Source organism: Pteronotus mesoamericanus, unplaced genomic scaffold, assembly GCF_021234165.1.
Source record: "Pteronotus mesoamericanus isolate MK-2021 breed Mesoamerican mustached bat unplaced genomic scaffold, CSHL_Meso_final scaffold_507, whole genome shotgun sequence".
NCBI lineage: Eukaryota > Metazoa > Chordata > Mammalia > Chiroptera > Mormoopidae > Pteronotus > Pteronotus mesoamericanus.
In genome coordinates this window covers 12,030,699-12,055,325 of record NW_026555319.1, presented here as the reverse complement: position 1 = coordinate 12,055,325, position 24,627 = coordinate 12,030,699, and the positions used below count along the sequence as shown (strand labels likewise).

General features: G+C 54.1%; 2 protein-coding genes across 2 annotated transcripts in view; one reads left to right on the top strand and one right to left on the bottom strand.

Moving 5' to 3' along the window:
• Positions 1-1,619, bottom strand: part of SART3 (spliceosome associated factor 3, U4/U6 recycling protein) — a 28,843-nt gene extending 27,224 nt beyond the window's left edge. Inside the window, exon 1 of the mRNA XM_054594212.1 lies at positions 1,253-1,619. Within this exon, the coding sequence (XP_054450187.1) occupies positions 1,253-1,564 (312 nt within the window). The 5' untranslated portion in view covers positions 1,565-1,619. The remainder of the gene's footprint in view (positions 1-1,252) is intronic.
• A 1,279-nt stretch (positions 1,620-2,898) lies between these two features.
• Positions 2,899-9,268, top strand: ISCU (iron-sulfur cluster assembly enzyme). Its single transcript, XM_054594381.1, has 5 exons — positions 2,899-3,097; positions 4,653-4,766; positions 5,635-5,745; positions 7,480-7,558; positions 9,022-9,268. Exons 1-5 carry the CDS (start codon positions 2,984-2,986, stop codon positions 9,105-9,107), a joined length of 504 nt encoding a protein of 167 aa, XP_054450356.1. The 5' UTR covers positions 2,899-2,983; the 3' UTR covers positions 9,108-9,268.
• The last annotated feature ends 15,359 nt before the right edge of the window (positions 9,269-24,627 follow it).

Genomic DNA, 24,627 nt, shown 5'->3' with positions numbered 1-24,627 from the left:
CATCACGGAGTGATTTCACATCCAGTGCGGCATTTGGTCCCCAACCTTGAAAAGTCCAAATCCCTTTATGAGTGATGTTGAACAAACCATCTTATCATTTGTTCTGAACCCGTTTTCTCGGCAGTAAATGACAATGAATGTGTACGATCTGTTTGCCCCTCCAAATCCCCTGCACTTTCTCCTCTGCCACGCTGTGTGGCCCCCACAGACGGAGTCTCCGGCTCCCTTTCTTCCAGCAGGGCTTCCCCAGCAGAAGGTATCAGCAGGTGTTTGTAGAGAGGAAGAGAGGCAGGTCAAGGTGCTTCTCCCCCACACCCCAATCCCTGATAGGAAACTTGGGCTGCACCCCTTGACCAAAGGTCTGGGCTCCGCTCAGGTGCCCCAGCCAGACGACCTTTCTAAAAACCAGTCTCTCCCCTCCCCTCTTCAGGCCTTAGGGCGAACACAGGCCCTGCTGCGCCTGGCCCTGGGATCCCAGCGGCCCCCCGCCCCCCCCCCCCCTCGCCTCCTGATTTCCCTGCCCACACCTGCAACAAACACTCTAGGCCCTTCATTCACTTTTTCTGAAATCACCCTAATTTGGAAGTGCCACCATTTCCTGCTCGGACCCCGGATGACACAGGCGTTAGCAGATCAGAGATCACGGAACAACTAGGTGACTGTTAACTATTGTTAGGGCAATTAGATGGCGAGGGCATCTCTGCTCCCAATTTAGACGAGGAAGCTGAGACTCAAAGGAATTAAGGAATCCGCCCCGGTACGCACAGGTGCGGATCATCCACGGCTGCGGCCTCAGCCTCCAGACGCTGAAATCTCTACTTTTTCCTATCCAGTATCACCCCCGTGATTGGTGTTATTTCCTATCACACTACGACGAGAATATTATTTCAGCTGCTAAACGTAGTTCAACGGTGTGGTTAGGGGACGGGGTTGGGAAGCCGGTTCCAAGTTCAAAGCCCGACTCCCCACTTGCCGGAAGGATAACCTTGAGCCGCAAGATTCCCTGCGCGAAGCGCCTCCGTTTCCTCGCGGAAAACGGGGACCGCCCGACGGCCTCGCCGGCTCCTTGCAAGACTTCCATGGGATAATGCGTGCAAAGCCCCAGGCACCAGCAAGCGTCCCAATGACGGGAGCTACGGTGATTGATAGCGGTTTTGCGGCCCTGGCGGCTTCATTACCGCTCAGGGCCGGGGAGGACGGCCGAGGCCTGGGAACCCGCGGGAAGGAGCCCGCTGCCCACCCCCGGGCGCACCTGCTCCTCCAGCCGCTCGATCTCCAACTGGTTCTTCTCCTCCTCTTCGTCGTACTCCCACTCGTACTCGCCGGGGGAGCTCGCTGAGGAAGCCGTGGGGTACTCCTCGTCTCCATCGCTCTCACTCACGCCTTCCTCCTGCTGGTCCCACGCTGGCCCTGCAGTCTTGTACGTCGCAGCGGCCACAGCCCGCGACAACACCTTCCTCCTGGTCCTAGCCGCCTTAACCTCATCCTCCTCGCCCTCAACCTCGGGCCCCGCCTTGGACTCGGCCTCGGGTTCCGAAGCCGATGTTGCGGCTGCCGTCGCCATCTTGCGCTAGTGACTCCCGGGTTTTCACTCCGCCGCCGAAGACCCGCTGAAGCCCAAGCTGCCCGCGGCGCGCGCCTGACCGAAACCTCGCTCTCTTGCCCCCTGAAGGGAAAACGTGAGCCTCGGATGACGGGGAAATACCTAAATACACGCAACTTACTTTATTTTCATTACTTTTGTAAAAGTTCTCGTGAGAAAAAAACTCACTACTAAGGCATGCGTTCCGTCTCAACTTCGGACAGAGTTGGGTCTTTGGGCAGGAAGTGGAGGCCATTAGAGGAAGTCATGGGGGGAGCGTGATGACTGTAGTTAGGGGTTTGGCGCCATCTTGGGGAGGTCAAAAATGATTCTGAGAATAAATGCCTTACTTGTCTCCTAGTCTGACCTGGTGCGTGGTTCAAGTATTCCCAGCAATTGAGCCTCAAATGCAGAGAAAACCCCAAATTCCCAGGGATCGATTGCGCCATTCATGAGAAAAACCCATTTCCCAAAGAGAATCCTCCCTTTTGTTATTATGCCTGGTGCCTAGTAGGCGTTAAGTTCACGTGTGAGTTTTCTCGAAGATCATATTCTACAAACCAATATAATAAATTACATTACATTAAGCGTTTAATTAGAAACGTTCAATTGCCAGGTATTACCATAGAACTTGAATTTACTGTTTATACAGAAAAGACTTTTAAACCAGAACATGGTGCTCGCTCCTTTTTAGTCAATCTTCCCATTTTGAGGTAGGAAGTATAGGTGTTTGTTGCCTTTCTTCTTCACAAGTAAACTTAATTACGTCTATTTTTCTTTCCGATGAATTCCCAAGGCCTAATATAGCACCTTGACTCATGGTAGGTACTCAGTACTTATTTGCCCATGAATGAATTGTCCTTGATGAATTACGTATTACAAAAGATCCAGGCTTAGAGAGCTGATGTCATTTGCCTAGGGTCACACAACCTGGACAATGCAAAACCAGGATTCTAACTCAGTATTGTCCAAATGTGAATCCCAAGTGAATCTAGCTCTCTGAGCAACCTTGGGCAAGTTACCAAACCGTTCTGAAACTGAATGTCTTTAGCTGCAAATTGGGGTTAAGAAAGGTGGAACTGGTTGATCCTCTGAGCGGTATTCCCGCGGTGGGCTTTGAGGACGTAAACTTGGGTCCCGCACTCCAGCCAGAGACCAAGCCTCTCACGTCCAGAACCCAGTAGGGGAAACATTCCTCCAGCGACTTCAGACCTTCCCGCTCTGCGCCCCGCCTTCCCCCAAGGGGCGTGGTCGAAAGCCAACACGTGCACGGAACGGGAGGGCGCAGGCCTGAAATCGCGTTGACGCCCTAGAGGGCGAGCGCCTCCTGCCAGGAGTCGACTCGCGGGAGCGCCCCTCCCCTCGGTCTACTCGTGGCCTGCGCAGGCGCAAGGCCGCAAGATGGCGGCGGCTGGAGCGGGCCGTCTAAGGCGAGCAGCGTCGGCCCTGCTGCTCCAGAGCCCGCGCCTGCCGGCCCGGGAGCTGTCAGCTCCGGCCCGGCTCTATCACAAGAAGGTAGGGGCGGGCAAGGGGGGGGTGTGGAGTCCGCAGCGATCAGGGGCCGGGAGTACTAGAATCGCCGAGGGGACCTATGCGTGCCGGCGCCGGCCGGAGGCCCATTCTAGAGAGGAGTGGCCGCGGGATTCTGCGCCGCTTGGGGAGCCCCTGCTAGGGCCCGGGGTAACGACAGCCCCCCCGCCCGGGATAGAGGGGCCGCCCCCTGTCCCGATTCTGCCTCAACTTCCCTCGCTGCGCAGTGATACTAACCGCGCAGGAAACAAATCTGTCCGCGGGCCCTGCCGCTGGCTGCCATCGTGCCTCCCAGCCTTTAAACACCCAAACAACCCAGGAAGGAGGATCCTGTTATGACCTGCTAGCCCGACTCCTGGAACAGACACACAACCGGACGGGCTCCGGCTTCAGCCAGGCCGCTGCCCTGGCCAAGTGACCTTGGGAAAGTCGCTGCCCTTCGCTGAACCTGTTTTCCCATTTGTAAAGTGGGTATCTTAGAAGACCCCTACGCAAGCAACTGCTTGTAGATTCCTCCGCACGGTGCCTAGCCCCTGGAGACCATTCATGGTGCCGCTGTTGTTCCTTATAGCCTCCGAGTGGAGTCACACACATAACCAACAACAGTCCTGTTTTCATTTTCATGTCTTGTTTGGGGGCAGGGGGTAGGGATAGGTGTGTGATTTGTATCTCGTGCCTTCTACGGGCGTAAAGTCTCTTAGGAGACTGTAGAACTCGGGGAAACAACGAAAGAATGCGGTAAATCAACATGGGGCAAAAAGTCCAGATTGGACATTACCTTGTAGGTCCCTTCGGCTTGGAGTTAATATCCCTGCCAGATCGGTAGGGGAAGAGGGGCTGGACGACCGGTATACCTACGGCTAACTAGTTAAAAACCTCAAGGCTAGTAGAGCCTTCTGTGTGCCCGTTTGAGTAGACATTTACTGTGTTTTGGCTTCAGCTCATCTCCAAGGACTTTGCTCCTCCCCCACCCAGGGGTGTGTTTTGTTGACAGCACATGCTGAATCGATCCGGTCTGGCAGCCTTCTAGCCACCAGGGGGCGCTGCTGCACCTGGGAGATTTCAGGACCCTGAAATAGCGAACTGAGCTTATCATCAGACACAATTGGACACGTTCCTGGCGTTGTTCCTCTGTCACCGTCTACTTGAGGCTTCTGGGAAAGCCTTCGATTTATGGACCATAGTTGCTTTTAGAACTTTTTAGTAGACATTATCCTTTGAGAATAATTTTATTTGGAAATAACAAAAGTGCCATTTGAGCCCAAATCTGGTGATTTAGGTTGGTAAAGGTCAAATACTTATATGTAGTTAAAAACCCTGTGGAACTAAAACATAATTTTCCTCCAGTATCACACATTTTTTAAGGTAATTGGAGAGGAGATGCAAAAAGACTTTGGGTCACCAATGGTTCTCATTGACATGAGGTGAAATGTGGTACTTAGTGATGGCCTGCCAAGCTCAGGTTGCTGACATTGAGCTTACCATCAAGTCAGTACCAAAAAGGCGTGATGTAATTTTTCTCTTAACTCTCTCATTTTAGGTTGTTGATCATTATGAAAATCCCAGAAACGTCGGGTCTCTTGACAAGACAGCTAAAAATGTTGGAACTGGATTGGTGGGGGCTCCAGCATGTGGCGATGTAATGAAATTACAGGTACCGCTGGTTTTCATTTGTAATGGTAACAATGGTAACCGGTTTGCTTACACAGTGTATGGAGCATTTGCCTACACCATTTCATCTGGTCTCCATTTTGATGCCTGTGAACTGGGATGAGTCAGTGTTATAAACAACCAGAGCAGAGCCTGAATCCTAGTTCTTCTGCTGGTACACTACGCTGACCCTGTCTGATATAGTAAAACTGATCATGCTGTTCTACCCACTGAATCAGCTTAAATTCCAACGTCCGCTAAGTAAAAGTGTCTTTGAATTTTAGTGACCAAAGGAAAACCACAACCGTTGAGCTAGCAATCCCCAGTGAGAGAAGAAATCTGATAAATCAAACCTCCCCTAAGCTGAAGACAGCAGGAAGGTAGTGACTGGCACTCTGGGTAAACCGTAGCCTTGTCCACAATCTACTTCATCATGGTGGGTGGGCGGCTTGCCAGAGTCTCCATGCCTATCTTAGAAAAGAGAAACAAGGCGGGGCAGAACCACTAAACGCAATTTGGTGTCCAAGGAAAAAAGCATTAACTAGAGCCCAGGAGTGCAGACTTTCCCAGTGCTGTAGGAGGCAGATGGACATGGCAGCCATGAGCAGAACTTCATAGCCCAAAGCAGGCCCGGGTTACCAAAACAACCTCAAAGGGTGCATATTTTCCAGCTGATCTTTACCAGCTAGGCTTACATAATCCTATGTAATGGTTTATTAACTTTCCTGTGTTTATTAACTTCCCATCACTGAACTCTTCAAAACAAACTCAGTAATTAATGCCTAAACTTAAAGCGTGGAAAGCAAGACCAAAGCTCTTGGGAGAGCCCCTGGAAGCCTCTGTAAGCGGCCTACCCCCTGTCTCTTTTCTAGATTCAAGTGGATGAAAAGGGGAAGATCGTGGATGCCAGGTTTAAAACGTTTGGCTGTGGTTCTGCAATCGCCTCCAGCTCGCTGGCCACCGAGTGGGTGAAAGGAAAGACGGTGAGGTGGCTCACAAACCTGGCAGGACTGAGTCACATGTTCCACAAGCGTGGCTCTCAGTTAAGGGGAGGGTATGATGGGTGGGGGAAGAAAAGTAACTAGGATGTTTAAATTCTCCTACCCAGATTTTTATTAAATTCTTCTGCGCCTTGGGGACAGTGAATCATTTTACTAAGTGTTTTTTAGTTTTTTGGGGGGGAGGGGGTTTCCGTGGTGTTTTGTCCCTAAGTAAATAAAAAAAAAGATCCTGGCCTCTCCATCTAACAAAATGGAGCTTAAAAGAAATCTTTGGCTTCCTCCAAGGTTGCTGGTGTTGTTATAATTGCTTAGGAATCTCGGTCAGGTCAGGGGGCGTTGTACAGTGGTTTGTTTTCTTGTTTGTTTCCTCCCATGTGTTTCGGGAAGGATTGCAGGTGGCTTTTAAGGATTCCAGAAATAGCAAACTGGCCTGTGCTAAAGAGTGACTGAAGAATCAAAAACATGTTGGGGGTAGGGGCAAAGTGAACAAATTCATCCAAAAGTGATGCAGGCAGCTGGTCACAGGCCTTCTGAGGGCGGAGAAAAGAAAGGCTGGAACATCTTCTCCACCCTTTTCTCTGCCTGAAGCCTCTTTCCCCAGCAGCTGCGGAAATAGAAGGTCCCAAGCCCAGTGAAGAAGTGGGCTCTCTCAATTCTAGTCGTTAAAACCTCCCAGAAAAGCCCAGCTGCAGCCTGTTTGTCCTTCTAACCCCAAGGAACCTAGTTCAGGGAGCTGAGTCACGGAGAAGAGTGAGTGTGGAGCTGGGCACCTGAGAGCAAAGCGGAGCGCCATGCCACGGGCCACCTGCTCTCTGTGGCACGGGGCCCCCTGGCTGACAAGCTCCTTCGGGCCAAAGAGGCACACGCCTGACCTGCTCCGGCAAGAGGCGGCTCTGCAGTGATTTGTCAACAGCTGTCTGCAGGGAAGGGGAAAAAGCAGGCTGGGCACCTGTGCTCCCAGGACCTGACTCTTAGGGGCCTTTGAGTTGTGATCAGAAAATGGAGGAAGAGGGCCTTCCTTTGATCTTGAGATCTTCCCATCCGAGTTTCCAGAAACAGAACTGAACTCCTAATTCAGTGGTGTTAGCAGAATTGGCAGATTAGGGGAACAGAAAGATGGGGGAGTTTGGCTCTTCTTCATCCAGTGGGACTCTGTTCCCCAAGGGCAACGTTCTGCCCTTGGGCCCTGACCACGCCCCGGACCACAGCCTGTCTCCTTGCGGCACAGGAAGGGCCTACGGAGAGCTCTGCGCCCCCGCCCGCCTGCACCATGGTCCCACTGCTGCCGGCCTTTCCGACAGCCTGCGGCTTCCCAGCGCCCTCAGCACTTCTCGCTGAAGGGACTTTTCAGCAGGGAAGCTGATATTCACAAAACCAGCATAGGAAGTCACTGCCTTTTTAAAAAAGTCTGGTGTTTCTGGCCCCTGGCAACTGATTCCTAAGAGATTTCCCACAGGGTCTCTTCTTGACTCAAAGAAGTGTTTCTGCACCCTTGCTGAGCCCAGCCAGGCAGCACCACTGGGTACACTGCCCACCTGTGGCCTTGACACGCATCACGTGGGGGTCCTGAGAAGGTCCTCAACCTTTGCTTGGGGTTATCAGCAGAAACCATCCCCCAGCACCCTGCCCTGCGGCCTTCCCTTTTTATTGTCTGTCCATCTGTCCCTCCAGACAGCACACACTAACGCTGCTTCTTCCCTCCCACGCGCTTCTCAGGTGGAGGAAGCCTTGACCATCAAAAACACGGATATCGCCAAGGAGCTGTGCCTCCCGCCAGTGAAACTGCACTGCTCCAGTAAGTCTCAGCCCCAGGATGCCGGGGGGCGGGGCCTTGAACTGGAGTCCCCTTGCAGTGGTCGCAGAGTGAGGACAAATCCTTAGTGGTCACGGAGTCCGCCTTTCTGACCTCCGGGGCGGGAGACCCCGTCCCACAGCCCTCTCTGGGAGAGGCTCAGAGGAGGTGGTGGGTGCCCGGCCTCGGGCTGAGAGCCTCGCAGCACCATTTGCAAACCTCGGCAACGTCCTCCAGGCCACAGGAGGCGCTGCTGCCTCTCCGCCTGACAGATGAGGACACTGGGGTTCAGGTCAAAGCGCCCGCCGCAAGGCTCCCACGTGAGACATCCAGGCTGCGGGCCCCGACCTTTGATTCCAGAGTCTGCCATCCCCACTGCATAGTAGCAAAGTTAGGACCAGCAGAGGAGAAAATTCGCTTTTACCACAGTCCTGTTCGCTGTGTGCCTCGTCACTTCTGTCCACGTGCGGTTGCCATCAGGGTCTGCATCTGCGTCTGCAGAAAGCCTGAGCCCCGCCAGACACTGTTCCCTCCACACCATCGTGAGAGAAAGCCCAGGTGCCTTAAGACTGACACTGGGCTGTCCAGTTCAGTCTCTGCCTTAAGCCAAGGCCATTTCCCTCTTCCGCAACCTTCTTGAGGAAGGAGGGAAGGAGAAACAGCATCCTTAACAGAGTGTTGGAGGTTTACTGACCAAATTAAATTAGTTAAAAATCGGCAGAGCCAGGCCTCTTGCCAGGGGAAGGCTCCCAGAAGAACTGAGTGGGGATGGGCACGCTAACGCCGTCTTCAAGCAGCCCGCTCAGCCCCGAGTTCTTAGTTGAGCTGGAGTTGCAAGTACCCATGAACAAAGGCCATAGCTTGTAAACATGTTCGCACGGCTCCAGACCAAGCCCGGCCACCTCGCTGGCCTTCGTGGGCGCTGAAACCTTGTGATTCAAGGCCGTCTGCTGTTGGCTTGCTTTGCGCTGTCATTCCAGCTCTCTCGACTTTTACTTTCCTCCACAGCTTCACTCCTACGTAAGCGTTCAAATTTAGAATCACTAGAGAGTGGGTACATTACGTCTGCCAGCTTACCCAGCCTCCACGACGTCTACTCCAGGCTTCCCCGTGAGAACTAACATTTGTTGGGTCCCTGCCGTGTGCCTGCCACATTCTGTGAGCTCTCACACTGCCCCAGCGAGGAAAGCATGTCTGTCCATTCTTACAGGAGAGAAAGTAGGCCCACAGAGACTCAGAAACTAACCCGAGTCCCAGGCATTTAACCGCTACGCTGCCACCAGAGCCGCCACAGGGGGAACCTGGCTCAGGAAGTGGCCAGGCTCCGGCCCGCTCTGCCCGCAGCACCCTGGCGAGGGGCGCCCAAGCCCTGCCCAGCCCCGCTGCCCTCCAGTTTGCAGAAATTCCATCCCTGAGACTCTCTCTTGTCTGGAAACTTAGCCTGTCTTTCCTTCCCTTCCTTCCAGTGCTGGCCGAAGATGCAATCAAGGCTGCCCTGGCTGATTACAAATTGAAACAAGAACCCAAGAACGGAAAGGCAGAGAGCAAGTGAGCCCCTGGCAAAGCTGCCTGCAGGACGCCTCTGCCGCTTGCCCGCCTGCCCGCCCGCCGTGCAGCCTCCGGAGAGTTCCCGGTGGCAGAGCCACGCCCGCGCACAGCCTTCGCTGCTCTTGCTGTGGCTCTGATGCACGCAAAATACACAGTTTAAATGCTCTGGGTCCTGTGGTTTCTTTCAGCCCCCCTTTTATTGTCTTAATCCAATTTATGTTTATTCTGAACTGTGCGTATGGCCTCAAAACTGCCACCAGTAGTGAAGTCTCGAGTTTTGCTAGTCCATGAAGGGCACAGAGGTCAGTTTTACCTGAACCTATTCAGAGGAAGATTGCCAATAGAACGCCTTGGTGTGGTTATTTGATGGAACTGAGTATTGTACATAAAACAGATCTGCATATATATAATAAATAAAATAATGGAAGACATTGGTTTCCTTGGCTAAGCCTTGTCTCTTGGATACCTCGCCCCAAAGTACTGCCCAGAGCCCCTTGGGGCTCCCTAATGCTGGACCATAACACACCTCTCCGAGCAAACTGGGTGGTAAAGACTATGTACAGAGGCTTCTACAAAGCTAAGTGTCCTGTTTTAGGAGACGAGGGTGAAGGTGAAGGAAATGGCCCTCACGTTTGGTTGCTTTTTGCAAAACCATAATAGATTGACAAAGCAGTAGTTCCACTAATTTGTGAAATCCTGAAATCTGACAAATGCTGGCTTGGACAATACCCTAAAGCTTGGGCCAAATACAGGTAAACAGAATTCCAGGCCCAGGGATGTGCTGTAGGTGTGGGAAGGTGAGCCTCGCCACGGGGCGGAAACGCCTCTTGTCCCGCTCTGCCCTCCGCAGGCGTGGTGTTTCCATAGACGTTCTGAGCTGCGTGGGTGAGTACTGCAAGCGGAAGGCAGAAACCTCCATCCCTGGCTCAGGCATGAAGAACAGCCGTGCTAGGCGCTGTCCCTCTCCCTTGTCTCCCCCGAGGCTGACGGGCAGACTGCTGCAGCCTGCTGAGGCACCCACGGTCACGCACAGCCAGAAGCCCACAGAAGGCGGCCTGATTTTCTCATGAAAACGTGGCACTGAAATTCTGGCTAAGCCTCAAATCTTCAACTCTTCCAAAGAAAGATATGTTTGTCTTTCCTGATGGTGGCTTTTTTGCTCAGGCATAGCTAGCTGCCTCTTCTCTCTTAAATATACCTCCTCTAATTAAAAAAAAGTGTATTTTTTTATATATACATATGTATGTATGTAATTAAAAGTCCTCTGGGTTCTAGGGAAAGGCACAGAACTTCACAGGCCGCTCCCTCCACACAACCTGTGGAGACCACAGAGCAGGGTCTGTATGAGGATCTCAAATTAGAGCCGCCGGGCGAGCCATGTCAAGTTGTCCTGTGTGGCATGTCTACTGTTTAATTCACAGTCCCTCTAGGCTGTGCTGGTCTCTCCCTTCTTTATTATATGTGACAACCCTACAATTCCCCACCACATTCCTTTATGATTTTTTAAATGAGATGTTTTTGTCCCAGTTAACGCCCTCCGAGAGCTGAAGCTGAACTGTACACATCAGACGGCACTTACTCGTATAAACAACCAAAACAGTGTTACCAGAATAGCCCAAACCTCAAACTATGTGGCGGTGTAGCTAAAAGAAATGAGAACTTTTTTCAAATTGACGTTACAGCGCTCCGGTGCCCAGACAAATCTAGTTTTAACCACACGAGGGCACCGTGGACCCTCGGATGAGCTGAAGTCTAGAGTTTATTCTGTCTCCAAGCGGGTCTTGACCTCTTCCCGCGCTGTCGCTGCGGGTGCCGGCCCTTCCCCGGATTACCCGTCTGTAATCCTGTCGGTTCTCTTGACAGCCCCCTGAGGCTGGTTTCAAACAACGGTACTTGGCTCAAGAGGTCAGCTGACTCAAGCCGCTCACCCGGGCTGGGTGACCCTACAGCTCACGCTGCTCCTGCCAGGTTTCCTTCGGGCAGGACCGACCCAGACCCAAGGTTCTGACCAGGCACCCGAGGCTCACCTGCGCCCTGAGTATTTGCATGAAGAAGGCTAACCAACAGGGGGAGCCCAATTCATTCATTTGGCCACTCACCACCAAGCAGCCCGGCCCGGGCCCTGGCTCTGGCTGCGCACTGGAGCCATCGTGGAGCCCAATTTCCTCCCGATGCCCACTTAAATCCAGAGCCATGGGGGCAGGACCCAGGCCCGGGGTCCTGTAAAAGTGCCCCAGGAGTCTCTGATGTGCGCTTACGGGAGGGAGCCACCACGAAACGCTGCGCACTTTACAAAGCAGTTTGCTAAAATTGCTCTGATGGATGCTTCGTCTTGTGAAAAGGTGTCACTTCCCATCTCCAAAGTGCCCTCGAGTCCCTTCCTCTCTGCCCTGCCCACCACTCCCCCACATCTGCCCTCTCCCAGGCCTCCAGGCCTCTCCCCGGGACTCCCCATCAGCCTCCCTGCCTGCAGCCTCACTGCGGGGAACCATTCCCCACATGGCTGCCACATGGGTCTCCGCAGACAAAACTTTCCCCACTCCTCTCCTTAAAACCTGTCCATGACTTGCTGTTGTCCTTTGGACAAACTCCAAACCTCCTACCCATGGCTCGCCTTGTGGCAGCCACCCTGAAGCCTGACTATAGGCCTCCGCCCATGCTGGCCCTGCTGCCGGGAAAGCCCCTGCCAAGCCCCCTTCCCTCACCTCCACGCGCCTGGGAGCCTCCTCTCCGGCATCGCCTCCCGGGGAGCCTGCCCTGCCCCTCCCTGCTCCCCAACCTCTGTGCTTCCCTCATCGTATACGTGTCAGGGACGGCATTACAGTTCACTGTTTTCTTATCTTTCTATGTCATTACTCAGAGATTGAGTCTTCCTTTTTATATATAAATTATTTTTTCAATTGTAAACAGATGACGCAATATTTTTTAACAGCCTGAAACGGAACAGCGTGATATGTTTCCTAACCACCCCAACTAATTCCTTCCTCAGACGCAACCTCTGATACTTACTTCTTAAGTGTCCTTCCAGAAATGTTCTAGGCCTACCCAAGTCTGTATGTGTAGAAATAGACCATTCTTTTTTCCTTTTTACACCAGTGGCAGCATACTTCTCACATTTCTGCCTCTTTTTATTTTCCTCTTGAGCATATTTCTCTATATCTCCTCCACACCTGCTTCATTGTTATTAATAGCTACTCAGTATTCTGTGCATGATGGTCTCTAATTTAGTCTTCTATTGATGATTGTGTAAGGCGGCTTAATGCTAATGTCTAAATTAGAGACCTCGGCATCCTGTACAGTTCTTGACTTCCTAGGGGCTCCATGAATGCGTATTGAGGAGATGGACAGATGGACCAATGGATGGATGGATAGATGCGTGGGTCGGTGGAAAGATAAGATGGTTGGGTGTGTGCATGGAGGGGCAGGTGGGTCGATGGATGGGTACATGGATGAGCAGTGGGCAGAGAGATGTGTGGGCGTGTGGGTGAGAGGGGGGATGGATGGGTGGAGAAAGAGGCTCAGAGAGGCACGATGAATTGTCCCAGATGGCACAGCCAGGCGGCAGTAGGCTAAAGCTCTCGCTGAGACGCTCTGCCCACCTCCACCCCCCTCAAAGCACCACCCCACAGCTCTGACCACATCTCTAACTTTTTCTACATGCTATTCCTGGATTTTGGCCACTTGAAAACACATAAAAATGCAGTTTTAGAACCTCGCTTTGAACGTTATCCTCTCAAAGCTAGCTATGTCTGTCACGGAACCCTCTTAAAAAGCCAAGCAAATGAGGAGGCACTTCTTGATGATTTAGGCCCCTTGAGCTTGAGACAAGATGAAGGCTCTGGGCCCTGGTTGAGTGCTCAGTGGTCAGAGCATCGTCTCAATACGCCAAGGTTGCAAGTTCGATCCCTAGTCAGGGCACATACAAGCAGCAGCCAATGGAAGCACAAACAAGTGAAACAACAAATGAATCTCTCTCTCTTTCCCTCTCTCTCTCTCTCTCTCTCTCCACCCCCCCCCCCACCAAGATTAATAATACTAATTTAAAAACTTAAGAGAAAAAAAAAAAAAGAATAGAGACTCTGTCCATCCTCGTGCCAGGACAGAAGACTCCTCGGTCCCGCTGAGACTTGATACGTGAGTTGAAGTCCTAGCCAGAAGATGGACACGGGCCTCATCAGTGGCTCTTTCTGGACTGTCTGCTTGCTCCCTCCACCCTCGAAGGTGACATCAGCCAACTCCGGAAAAAGCCACCTCCCAGAGAAGCCCATCTCCACACAGGGAGGCAGCAGGAGGGCGGAGCAGAGTGAGCTCGGCACGTCAGAGTCCCAGGGTGACTCCGAATGCCGGCTGCCGCTGTGTGACCTGAAACAAGCGCTTTCAACCGCCCCGAACCCCCATACGTTCCCCTGCAAATGGGGAACGGTAACCGTGCCCCCCTGGTCGGGCTGATGGGGCAACTGCACGAGGTCGTGCGTATCAAGCACGTGGCACATAGACAGTTCAATGTCGTTACAGCAGCTGCCACAACTGCGCTCAGCCTCAGCCCTGACTCTCCCAGGGCAGCTGCCGGGACCTCCTTTTCTCGTCACAGAAACCCTCAGTACTGTGATTATCCCATTTTACAGAGGAGGACACAAAAAAGTAAAGGGACACGTTCGAGACCACACAGCCAGTTCGTGGTGGAGGTGGGGTTCTAGGCCAAGGCTGCCGCTCTCTTCTCTCCTGCTATTCTCATTACTGTTAGCACTGGGATTATTATTACCACTACTCATAGTACCTAGTGTTGTTACTAGTAATGGTACTATCATTACTATTTTTTAAATACCATGAGCTCCAAGCTTCCCGCCTGGTTGTCTTTGCCATGGGACCAGCCCTCACAGCAAAGTCTCCAAAATTAAGCAAAGCTGTGGTCTCCCTGCACCCATGCAGGGGACACACAGGCGTAACTTCTGTCACACATGGCTTGACAGGCAAGCGCTCTCCACAGCGCTGGGCCAACCACAGGACCCGGCTACTCCCCAGGCCCAGGCTCAAACACCGCCAGCGCCGTCCCCACCCAGCTATCTTTGGAAATGTCATGTTAGCCACTCCCACCGCTGGCCTCACTTCAGAGAAGCCGGCTCTCAGAATAACTCCAAAAGCCCATTCACCGCCCCACCCCCAGTGAGGACACTCGCTGCCCTGGAACTTTGGTACAAAAGAGCTTCCAGGGGCCTCCCTTCCTGGCCTTGGGACCTTCCTGGCCAGCAGGTCAAAGGAAGGGGCTGGACCTCCCTCTGCCCAAACCCCACAGGCAGCACAGTGTCACTGGCCCCTTTGGAGCAGGACCCCAGGATGTTAGGGAGCAACCTTGGATGGGGGACTTGGGGGCTTGCGCCCTGACCCCAGCTCTGCCAGGATCTCTGCACGTGACCTTAGGCAGGTACTTAACTTCTTTAACCCTCCATTTCCCTTTCTGGAAAACTGGCGGCATACTAGCTCCTAAGCCATAGAATCAATGTAAGGATTAAAAGAATCATCAAATGTAGAGTAAAAAAACAAACAAAAAAACAAAAACACAGCGCCAGGCACATGGTAAGTGCTCGATAAATAGCTGTCACCACCAGCGCCATGCGGCCATCATGGTGACTGTCATCAGCATCACCGCCATCATCACCTTCGCCACCGCGGCCGCCGCCACCACACCACCACCGTCGTCCTCAGTACTGTCACACTTCACGGTCCCCACCATCACCGCCACCGCTACAGGTCCGACTCCTCGGGAAGCCAGCCCTGAGGTGGGACTTAGGCGTTTATTCGGGAGTGTTCCTGGCATCAGCCCCGGGAAAGGGCCGTTAAGGGAGCAGGACTGGGCCCAGGGAGGGGATGGGCAGCGATGCAGCCCCAACAAAAGTCTCCGTGGCCCCTGGGGATCTCTGAATCTGATGGCTCCTAAGAGCTGTCCTATGGCTTACAGTCTCCCCGATGTAGCCCCCTGTTGGGTTTGAGACTTCCTCTTCCCGCTCTTTTTCCAAAAGGAGATTTGCATTGTACAAGAAGAGGAGCCAAGAGCAATGCTTACCACCAGCGAATAAATCATTAATGGTGGAATCCCAGGCATCTGTTGGGCCTAGTATCTGGGCGCAGAGGAGCTCTGTGGGAGCTTCTCACGCTGTCCTTTTGCCCTTCAGCCCCACAGTCTTGCTCACTTTCCCACAACAGCAGGGCCCCTGAGAACCATCACCCCTCATGAGTGGGTGCTCATCCATGCTGACCCCAAGGGCTCAGGACAGCGCGGCCCTGCCTCCTGGCAAGACTTCTTGGGCGGCCGCGGAGACCCGAGTCTCCTCCCGACCTTTCCCACTCTTTTTTTCTACGTTGCTGAACCAGAGGACAGTCCACGCATGCGGGCGAGGCATCTTCTCGGCTCAGCTCACCGAACTGGGGGCCTCAAGGGAGAAGGCTTGGGCCAGGGCCGCCTGCACTGAATGTGGCACATGTGGTCCCCTCTCATTTGTCCTTCTCGTGTGGACCTGAGAGGGTGCTGCAGGATGAGATGCAATTACATAGACAAAGTGCCCAGGACAGCCGTGCACACCATAGGTGCTAACTAAACGCTCATTCATGCAGAGGACAGGCCCTTAGCAGGCACCACGGGGCAGGAGAAGGAGTCGGAGGTGGGGCGTGCCTCTGCTTTCTGCAGGGCGAGGGTTCTCCGGCCAACCTCTGGCCCCAAAGCCCGGCCGGGCCCAGGCTCAGCCCGCTCGGGTCACACCGGCCTCCCTGGGGTCCCTCAGGCCCACCAAGCTCACTCCCACCTCAGGGCCTTTGCACCTCCTGGCCCTTGTGCCCAGAGTCCTCTTCCCTAGAGCTTCACAAGGCTGCCTCCTCTATTCAGGTCTCACCTCAAATGTCCTCTCCCCAGACGGGCCTCTTCGTCCACCCTGGCTTTAGTAGGAGCCCACGGCTGCCCACCAGGCCATCACACTACTCGTTTCCTTCGCAGCGTGTAACACTCCGGATTTACGTTGCTCAGGGGGAGTGTGTCTGAGGATTCACCCTCAGATCTCTGAGGCCTGGAACGGTCACTACGTCATTGGGACGCGCACCCAAAGGCTTGCTCTGGCCACGGGCCTGCACCCGCAGTGGGCGCCCTGGCAAAAGCTGGGAGGCAAGAGACCCGTTCCTCACTGCCCGGGCAAACCTTTCTTCCGCTCTGCGTTTGTAGTTTATCTGCAAAATGAGGGACTGGACCCAATGAATCCATATCCCTTTCCAGCTCAAACAAAAAAAATTCCACAAACTTAAACAACTTCACATTTTAGCCAATACCCAGCTCGTGCCAGAACATGATTCATCTCTGCCGATTTTGCCTAGCAACCAGCCCTTGTCCCCACACCCCAAACCAACCCCCCCACAAGAAAAATTCCTCCCCCACCACATGCCCTCCTGGCCTCCCCACGCCGCCACCCCCCCGCCCCCGCCCCGGTATCCCAGAGAGGAATGGAAGGTTTCGAGATCCCCCCTGTCTGTCTGCCACCAGCATTTTAACGTAACCTCAAAGCGTCTCCGGCTATGTCTGGAACAAGCCGGGGGGGGGGGGGGAGCTGTTTCCCCCACCCCGGGCCCGGGATCAGTACCGGAAACAGCAGCAGAAGTCAAGCAGGCGGAAAGCGCTGACCCAGCACGAGGAGATCATTTCTATTCTGATGCCTCACCCTCTTCTACTGTCCAGCTCCCCAGACCTTGAAACGCGTCTGCATTTTAGGGAGAAGGGAAGACACAGGGAATGTGAACAATAGGGAGGGAAGCTCCACGCTTGAGACAAAAGCAGCCCGTTCAGATTTCCGAGGAATGTTTTCATCTCGTTCCTTACAATGAGGGGGGGAGGGGAAAAAGACTTTGCTAAACTTCAGTACCTATTTGCAGCACGAAATCTTGGCACTCCAAGAATAGAAGGTAATGAATTTCCTTCATGTGTAAAAGGATATTTGCCAGAAAATTACAGCAAACATCGTGGCCACTGGAAAACTTTGGGAACATTTTCACTAAGATCAGAAACCAGGCGAGAACATCTACGGCCGCCATCAGCTCCAACTACACCGTCACCACCACCGGCCCTGTCGCCGCCACCGTTCCCCCCACCACCTCCACCCCCACCCTCACGGGCCCATTTCTGTCACCAGCACCTCCACCGCCACCCCTACCGCCAATCATATCGAATTAGAAGTTCCAGCCATTGCAATAAAACACAAAAAGCAAGTGCAGAGCATAGGCAGGAAGCTAGGAAACAGTCACTCATGGAGGCTTTGAACATCTGCCTACCCAGAGATCCTCCTCGAATGGGCACTGACAGAGGCAGCTGACCTGGAATGGAGACCGGCCTCAGCCATCAGCTTTCTGGGTGACGTTGGGCCTTGGTTTCCCCATTTGCAGCTTGAGTGGTAGGACTATACCAGTTATTTGCAAACTATGCTCCACTGGGCCCCAGGGCCCCACTGGGGGCCGAGGGAGGCATACTGATGCCCCCGGGCACCCCGTCCCCTCTTCCAGCTCAAACAAAAAAAAAATCCCACAAACTTCCAGGATGCAGCTCGACTTCCATTCAGCTTGTTAGCCCAGTAAGAGTTTATTAGAAGGAAGGACTCTGTGGCTCAAAAATGTTGACAGTCAGCAGACACACAACCAATACCAATGGGGACAGAGGACAGAATGGGGAAGTCACAGAGAAACTCCATGAGGAAAAGACCCTATCTCACCAGCAATCAGAGTACCATCACCGAAACAACGATGGAATGCCACCTCCCACCTCTTGGAAAAAAGACTGAAAACTAGCAGCGCCGCTCTCCAGAGGCGAGCACCTCCCCGGACAACGTGCCTCTCGCTAAGGACCACCTTCATCCCTCTCCAAAAGGGACGGGGGACACAAGAAGAATCACCTGGTGCAGAGCCCCAGTTCCTACTTCATGGGTGTGAAATGCCCAGGACGCTAGACCATCACCCCTCAGCCTCCTTGTTAGCCCTGCAGGGGCGCAGCTTTGTGTGCGGGCCGCTCTCCACTGCTCCCCATCAACCCACAGGAGGAAAAGCCAGGCTGCCGGAAGGGCGCCCCTTCAGAAGGAAGCAGCACGAAAAGCACCCAGATCGAGATGAATGGGACCCATCCCAATAAACACATTTGGGTACAGAAAAGAGAGAGAAAAAAACAACCAGAAGTGCAATGAAGGATGTGGGAAAACAGGCGCATGCTTAGACCAAGACGGGAATGGAAACGGCTGACGCATTTTGGAAAAATCATTTGGCAGCATCTCTGAAAATGCTACGCATGTCCCCTGTGGCTGGCAATGCCACCAGTGGGACCTAGAAGCATGCCACAAGGCTGCAAAGACGTGCACATGCAGCGTCCTTGGACACGTGGGATGACACAAAGGCCCTCCAGCTCCGCCACCTGTGACCTCCCTCTGCGCACGCGCGCCCAGCGCCTGCTCAGGCCCCCGCACCTGCCCAGAGGAAGCCGGAACCAGCTCCATCCCCGTCATACCCCAAGCCCAGGTGAGCTGAAGACTGGGCTCGTATCTCCAACAGGTGACTTTCATGTGTGAGTCCATCACGTCACAGCTGCTCCCTGGAGCTCAAAGCTCTTTTCCCCTCCCGTGAGATGGACCACAACCCGCAAGGAGGCTGAGCCACCAGGCTAAACCTAGACCCTGAAACCTCCCCCCGACTCACCAGCTATGTCACCTCGCGTCGGTGGCGCCACGTCTGCCAACAATTCACTGAGCAGAGATGGCTTTCTCATTGGTAAAAGGATCGCACGTGAAGTCATTCATGTGAAAAGCAAATTGGAAGGTATTGACTATATTGATGTTCCAGACTCTTGCTCCAAAGCAAATTCTGGGTGCCCCTCACTTGACAGGACCCCCGTCTCTTTCCCCATTCCACACGAGTGGGCACGCAGGCGCTCTCCTTTTTCTCACTTATCCTCAACAACAGTGGCACAAACATCCTTGTCCGCCCATCTCCGAGTCCACACACAGGGATTTGTAGGTCGGTTCCAGAAAAGAATTTCTGGGGCAGAGGGCAAGGAAATTTACAGCATTGGTAGACAGCTACCATAGGAGCCCTCCAAAAGGGGCCATTTCTCTCCTAACTCAGTCTGTCCAAAACCAGACAGTGCGAAGATCAGATCTGGACAAAGACAAAATGTTCTTATCTTAGGAGAGGTCATGGGAAAAATTCGCAAGTGGTTCTAACGGGCCCTGCAATGCCTGGCCCGGTCCCTCCCGGCAGGGCTGCGCTGAGGCCGCGTGCGGGGCTGGCCTTCGGGCCCGTTTCGTAGGCTGGCTAGGAGAAAGGACTTGGTAGTGTGGAGCTGCTGAGATGCTGGCAACACAACCAAAGAATCTGAGAGAGCTCTCCTGAAAGTCACTTAAACTGGGGGGAGTTTGAGCTCTCTGTGGTGAATTAAAGGGGGAAAAGAGGCAGGTTCTCCCAAGATCTTCTTGTCCAAGAATCAAGCGATTCCTTCAATTTAGGGAAAATCAGATCCTGCCGTTCCTTTCCCCAGGTGCGAAGGCCTCACACGGAATCACAGTTTGAGGCCCACCAGCTGGCTGGAACTTAGAGCAGCCGCCTTCTCCCCTGTGTCAGAGAGGGGCCTGAGGCCCGAGTGACTTGCGCAGGCAGCGCAGCCAGGGAAGAGGCAGTGCCGGGCCTCCACCACGAGGCTCCAGAGCCAAGGCCAGGGCCTTCCCAGTGCCCCCCAACGCCACGCTCACGTCCCCAGTGAGCCCCAGGGCTGTGAGTTGACCCTCTGGACTCTGGGAGTCTCTCCTACACGCAGCATCTGGGGCAGGGCCAAGGGCGTTGGAGTCCAATGGACTGACTTCGTCGTTCACCAGCCACGTGACCTCGGGCCGCCTGTTGGATCATCGTGCCCAGGCAAAAGACTGTGCCGGGTGAGAGCCCGAGTTGCTGCCGGAGGCGGGGTGCGCGCATGCGCCGTTTGTGAACCAGAAAAGCCTGACCCCACAGTGGGGCGTGGTCAAAACCCTCTCTCTTCCGCCTGCCTTGCCCTCTATGGGGCTTGCAGTCCGCTGAAGTTTGGCACATTGGCCCTGGGTCCCCTCCTCCAGCCCCTTACCCTGCCTTCGTGCACTCATTCATTCTTTCATTCATTCATGAACAGGATTGCAGGCAGAGGGGAACAGTGGCTAGGGGCACCAAGAGCCCTGGGAGGTTCAAAGCCCGGCTCACGTACTCTCTGGCTGTGTGACCTTGGGCGAGACGCTTCACCTCTCTGAGTTTCTAGGTGCTCCACTGTGGAAGGTGGAGGATACCCACGCCTCTCTCTGCTTTATGGGGACCCACTGTATAGAAAGTGCATAGGGCTACGCCTGCTACACTGTGGGAGCTCAAGAACTGGGGCCTCAGGGTCTTCCGTAGAGCCTGTCCTACCACAGCCTTTCCCAGGACAGGTGCAGAGATGTCCACCTCCCCCGGTCTCATCCTTCCCCTCCGGGCCTCATTCAGGGGGATCCTTAAAGGGAGCTCAGCGCTCCCTGCTGAGCATTCCTTGAGCATCTACTGAGTACCCAGCTCCATGCTGAGCCATGGAGCCTGGAGGAGAAGCCACACAACCCCTGAGATCAGAACCACCCACGACACTCTCTTTGGAGCATCCTGACAGTGGGAACGACAAGGTCAATCAGAAGAGCTGAGAGATTGCGCCCTTTCCCTGTCCCTGGCCCTGGGCCACCCTCCCCTGAGCTTTGCAGCAGGGCCAGCCTTGTGGTGGTGCAGGCGAGGCATGCGGCAGGAGCGGCTCATGGTCACACAGCCTGGAAGTGGAATCCAAACTCTGGGATTTGAACACCAGTCTTTCAGGACGCAGACACCTTCTGCCCTTCTGCCACTGTGCCTGGAGGACCTTCCTGCCAGAGCCGGGGCTGACAGGAGCTTGGTCTGTGCTCTGGATGGGAGCACAGCAGAGAAAGGACAGGGCTGTGCTAGGTCACCTGGCAGATAATCTCACCGGATGCCCCTCGTCTCTCCAACCCCTTAGAAAGAGTCCTGGCGCCTGCCCCCTTGAGCCCAAGTCCCTGGGCTCCTCAACCCTGGTTGCCAGCCACACGTCCCGCTAGGCTCACCCAGACAACGTCTAAGCCCTGACTGGGGTCCCTCCACCCCAGTGGGAGACAGGAAACAGCTGCGTCATGACCTCTGACCCCCTCTGGGCGCCGAACCACTGCAGAGGGGCCCAGGGGATGGGTGGCCTTCACATCACCCAAGGGGCAGTGTAAGCCTGTCTCCTCTGGCCACACCCTTCACCCCTCCCTGAAGGCTGCGGGACTTCCCTGGCTGCTGCTGTTGCTCTGGCGTCACTTCTAGGACCATTTGCCTAACCCCCAAGAAAAGACGTTAAGGCTCTGAAATTTTAAACATCTACGAATCAGTGATCTCGTGATTCTGAGACTTCTAAACCTAGACCTAGATAGAATAGGCAACTCACAGAACAGCCAGATATTTACAGATAAGTCTCCTCCCTTTCTTTTCTTTGGGCACAGCACTTCACAGGTTACGGCTAACAGAAGCTCACATTCATTGACCTCCTATGGGGGGACTGTCCTAAGCACTCCAAGTAAACAAACTCTGCTTCCACCCACTGTCCAAAGTAGGTACCACCATTGTTCCCATGTCACAGATGAGAACTGAGGCCCAGAGAGGGGGAGTGACTTGCCGTAGGTCACGCAGCTGGGAAATGGCAGAATTTGGATTCCAACCCAGGTCCTTTGAAACCTGCCCCCAACCACCATGATACACTGCCCTGCACGCTGTAAAGTATATTTACATCTATTAACCTCTCAGCCTTCTGGGGGGTGGGGGGGTGGGACAAGGCAAGGACTGTGGTCCCAGCTTTACCAGGGAGGGACCCATAGCTCAGAGAAGTAAGCTGACTTGCCCCAAGACACACAACTTAGAGGGGCCCAGTTGGGTCTCCTGGTTCCTTATTTCCGTGCCCCACTACCTCGTCCTCCCCTTGCTGTCCCCAACCGTTGACCCCTTGGCAATCCTAGTCTCTCCTTTCCCCGCTCCAGGCCCTCCATCTGAGTCTGGCTCCCCAAACCCTAAGGGAGAGGTCCCAGGTGGCCACCCTTGGACCTGGACCCGCCAGCCTTCCCAGGCTGCCCCAGGAGTCCCTGTAGGGCCCCGGTGGGCGGCAGGATGGCTGTGCTGGGCATCGCAGAGGCCTCTGGCATCAGGGGCGCCGGCAGGAGCAGATTTATGAGCAGGGCTATTTTATACTTTGCAGCTGCTGCCATAAACCCTGGACAGGCCCGGCGGGGGGCTGGGGGTGGGGGGCGGAGCAGCTGCCAGGGAAGCTCCTGGGCCCTGGAGCCAGGGCCAAATCCTCCCTGCTATTTGTGAGCAGCCGGAGGAAGCCTGAAATGAAAACCTCCCCAAAAAGTGGCAAATCCCTGCCCCACTCCAGACAGGTCCAGTCCCCCACCCCCCCACACCAGATGAAAAGCAGGATAAAGCGGCTCAGAGCTGGACGCAGCACCAGGCCGCCCACCGGAGCCTCCGACTCTCACCAGCTCTGGACACGCCACAGCTCCTGTCTGATCCTCAGATGCCTGCGTATATACCAAGAGGCTGGTCTCGATTAGGGGTTTTGATCTGTAGAGTTTCCCTAAAGTCACTTAGCTCAAGCTTTCCTACTATTTAAGGTTCTCCAACTACTGGCTGTGTGACCTAGGACAAGCTACTTGACTTCTCTGGTTCTGTTTTTTTCATCTGCAAAATGGGGAGAAATAATGACCATCCCAATAACAAGAGTTTGAGGAAGAAATAACATAACATCAATAGTTCACAGCAGGCTTATTTGTAATAACCAAAAACAAAACCACCCAAATGTCCATCAGCAGGTAAACCGATAAACAAATTGTAACACAGCCATACAAGGGAATACTACTCAGCAATAAAAAAGAGTGAAACCTTTATACATACAATAACATAAATAAATCTCAAAATATGAATGCTGAGTGAAAGAAGCCAGACCAAAAGAGAACACACTGTATGGTTCCATTTATATAAAATTCCAGAGAATAAAAATGAATCACAGTGACAGAAAGCAGATTAACAGTTGCCTGGGGACGGGGGGCGGGGGATGGAGAGGAACAGCAAGGAGAGTTTGCAAGGGGCACAAAGAACCTTCGAGGTGATGAGGATATTCGGAAGTCAAATTGTCTCATTGTACACTTTACACGTGCGCATCGAGTGTGCGTCCATCACACGTCAGTAAAGCTACGGAAAGGGACACTCCGGACACGCATGACAGCCCATTTACAAGGGGCAGCTATTCCTGTTATTAAGCATGTGCTTACACCTGGATGATCCTTTGTTGGATTCACCTTCGCCCCTTAGGCTATAGCCTCAGATCTGTTTTGCTAACGGTGTGGCCCCAATACCTGGCACATAGTAGGTGCTCATTAAATAGTCATGGTTGGAAAACAAAGGGTCAATGACCCTGCGGCTTGCTCCTGGGCCACCTTGGAATTCAGGGGGTTAGTTGGCCCCAGCCGGGGCAGACTCAAGGGCCAAGCCTCTGTGAATGAGAAAGAGGCCAGCCTGGCGGAACGTGGAGAGGGCTAGATATGGTTGTGCGTGGGCTGGCCTAGATGCCCACGCGCACACAGAGCACCTACTGTGCGTCAGGAACTGTGCCGCATGCCGGGAGATGGTGGTGCATAGAGCCCTGGACCCCTTTCCTCATCAACTTTGCATCTTGGTAGTGACCGCTGTCCGGTGGTGACAGGGTGACAGTTGCCCAGCCAAACCCTCAGGCGCTCTGATTTCATTGGTCTGGGGGAGGCCTGGGAGTCAGGATTTTTTTTTTCTTTTAGAGAGAGGAGGGGAGGGAGGGAGAAAAAGGGTAAGAAACATTGATGTGCGAAAGAAACATCGATTGGTTGCCTTCCGTACCTGCCTCGGGGGGCCAAACCTGGAACCCAGGCGTGTGCCCTGCCTGGGAATCCAACCGGGGACCTTTCAGTTCATGGGGCGATGCCCAACCAACTGAGCCACGGCAGCGAGGCCAGGAGTCAGGACTTTTTTTAAAGCTCGCAGGTCTTCCCACTGTGCAGGCGGAGGCCCCTCCCGGGAGGAGTAGGACCATCTCTTCACACACGTGGACACGGTGGCCCAGGGAGGTGAGGCGATTTGCCCGAAGCCACACGGCCAGGAGCAGGTGGAGTTGGCGTTGACCCAGGCAGGCTTGCTGCAGGGCCCAAACCCCCTTAACCGCCCCAGGGGGCTGAAGATGCTGCGCCCAGTGCAGAGCGGCCGGACCTGGGAGCTCCGCCCCTCCTGCTCTCGCCCTGGACAGGACTCCAGGTCTGCGGGGCTGACCAGAGCGGGACAGGGCTCAGGCAAGAGGGCTCTTCGGCACCCCCACCCCCACCACACATCCCCAGAAGCCCCCAGTCCCCACCCTGAGTGGGGGCCCGTGTCTTGGGATGGCTTTGCTCACTCTCTCCCTCCCC

What these genes read in the sequence shown, in the direction of transcription:
- ISCU (XM_054594381.1), top strand. Translation starts at nt 2,984, where the DNA reads ATGGCGGCGGCTGGAGCGGGCCGTCTAAGGCGAGCAGCGTCGGCCCTG. An exon ending in AGTGGGTGAAAGGAAAGACG is followed by an intron (nt 5,746 to 7,479) that starts GTGAGGTGGCTC and finishes CGCGCTTCTCAG; the next exon opens with GTGGAGGAAGCCTTGACCAT. An exon ending in AGTGAAACTGCACTGCTCCA is followed by an intron (nt 7,559 to 9,021) that starts GTAAGTCTCAGC and finishes CCTTCCTTCCAG; the next exon opens with TGCTGGCCGAAGATGCAATC.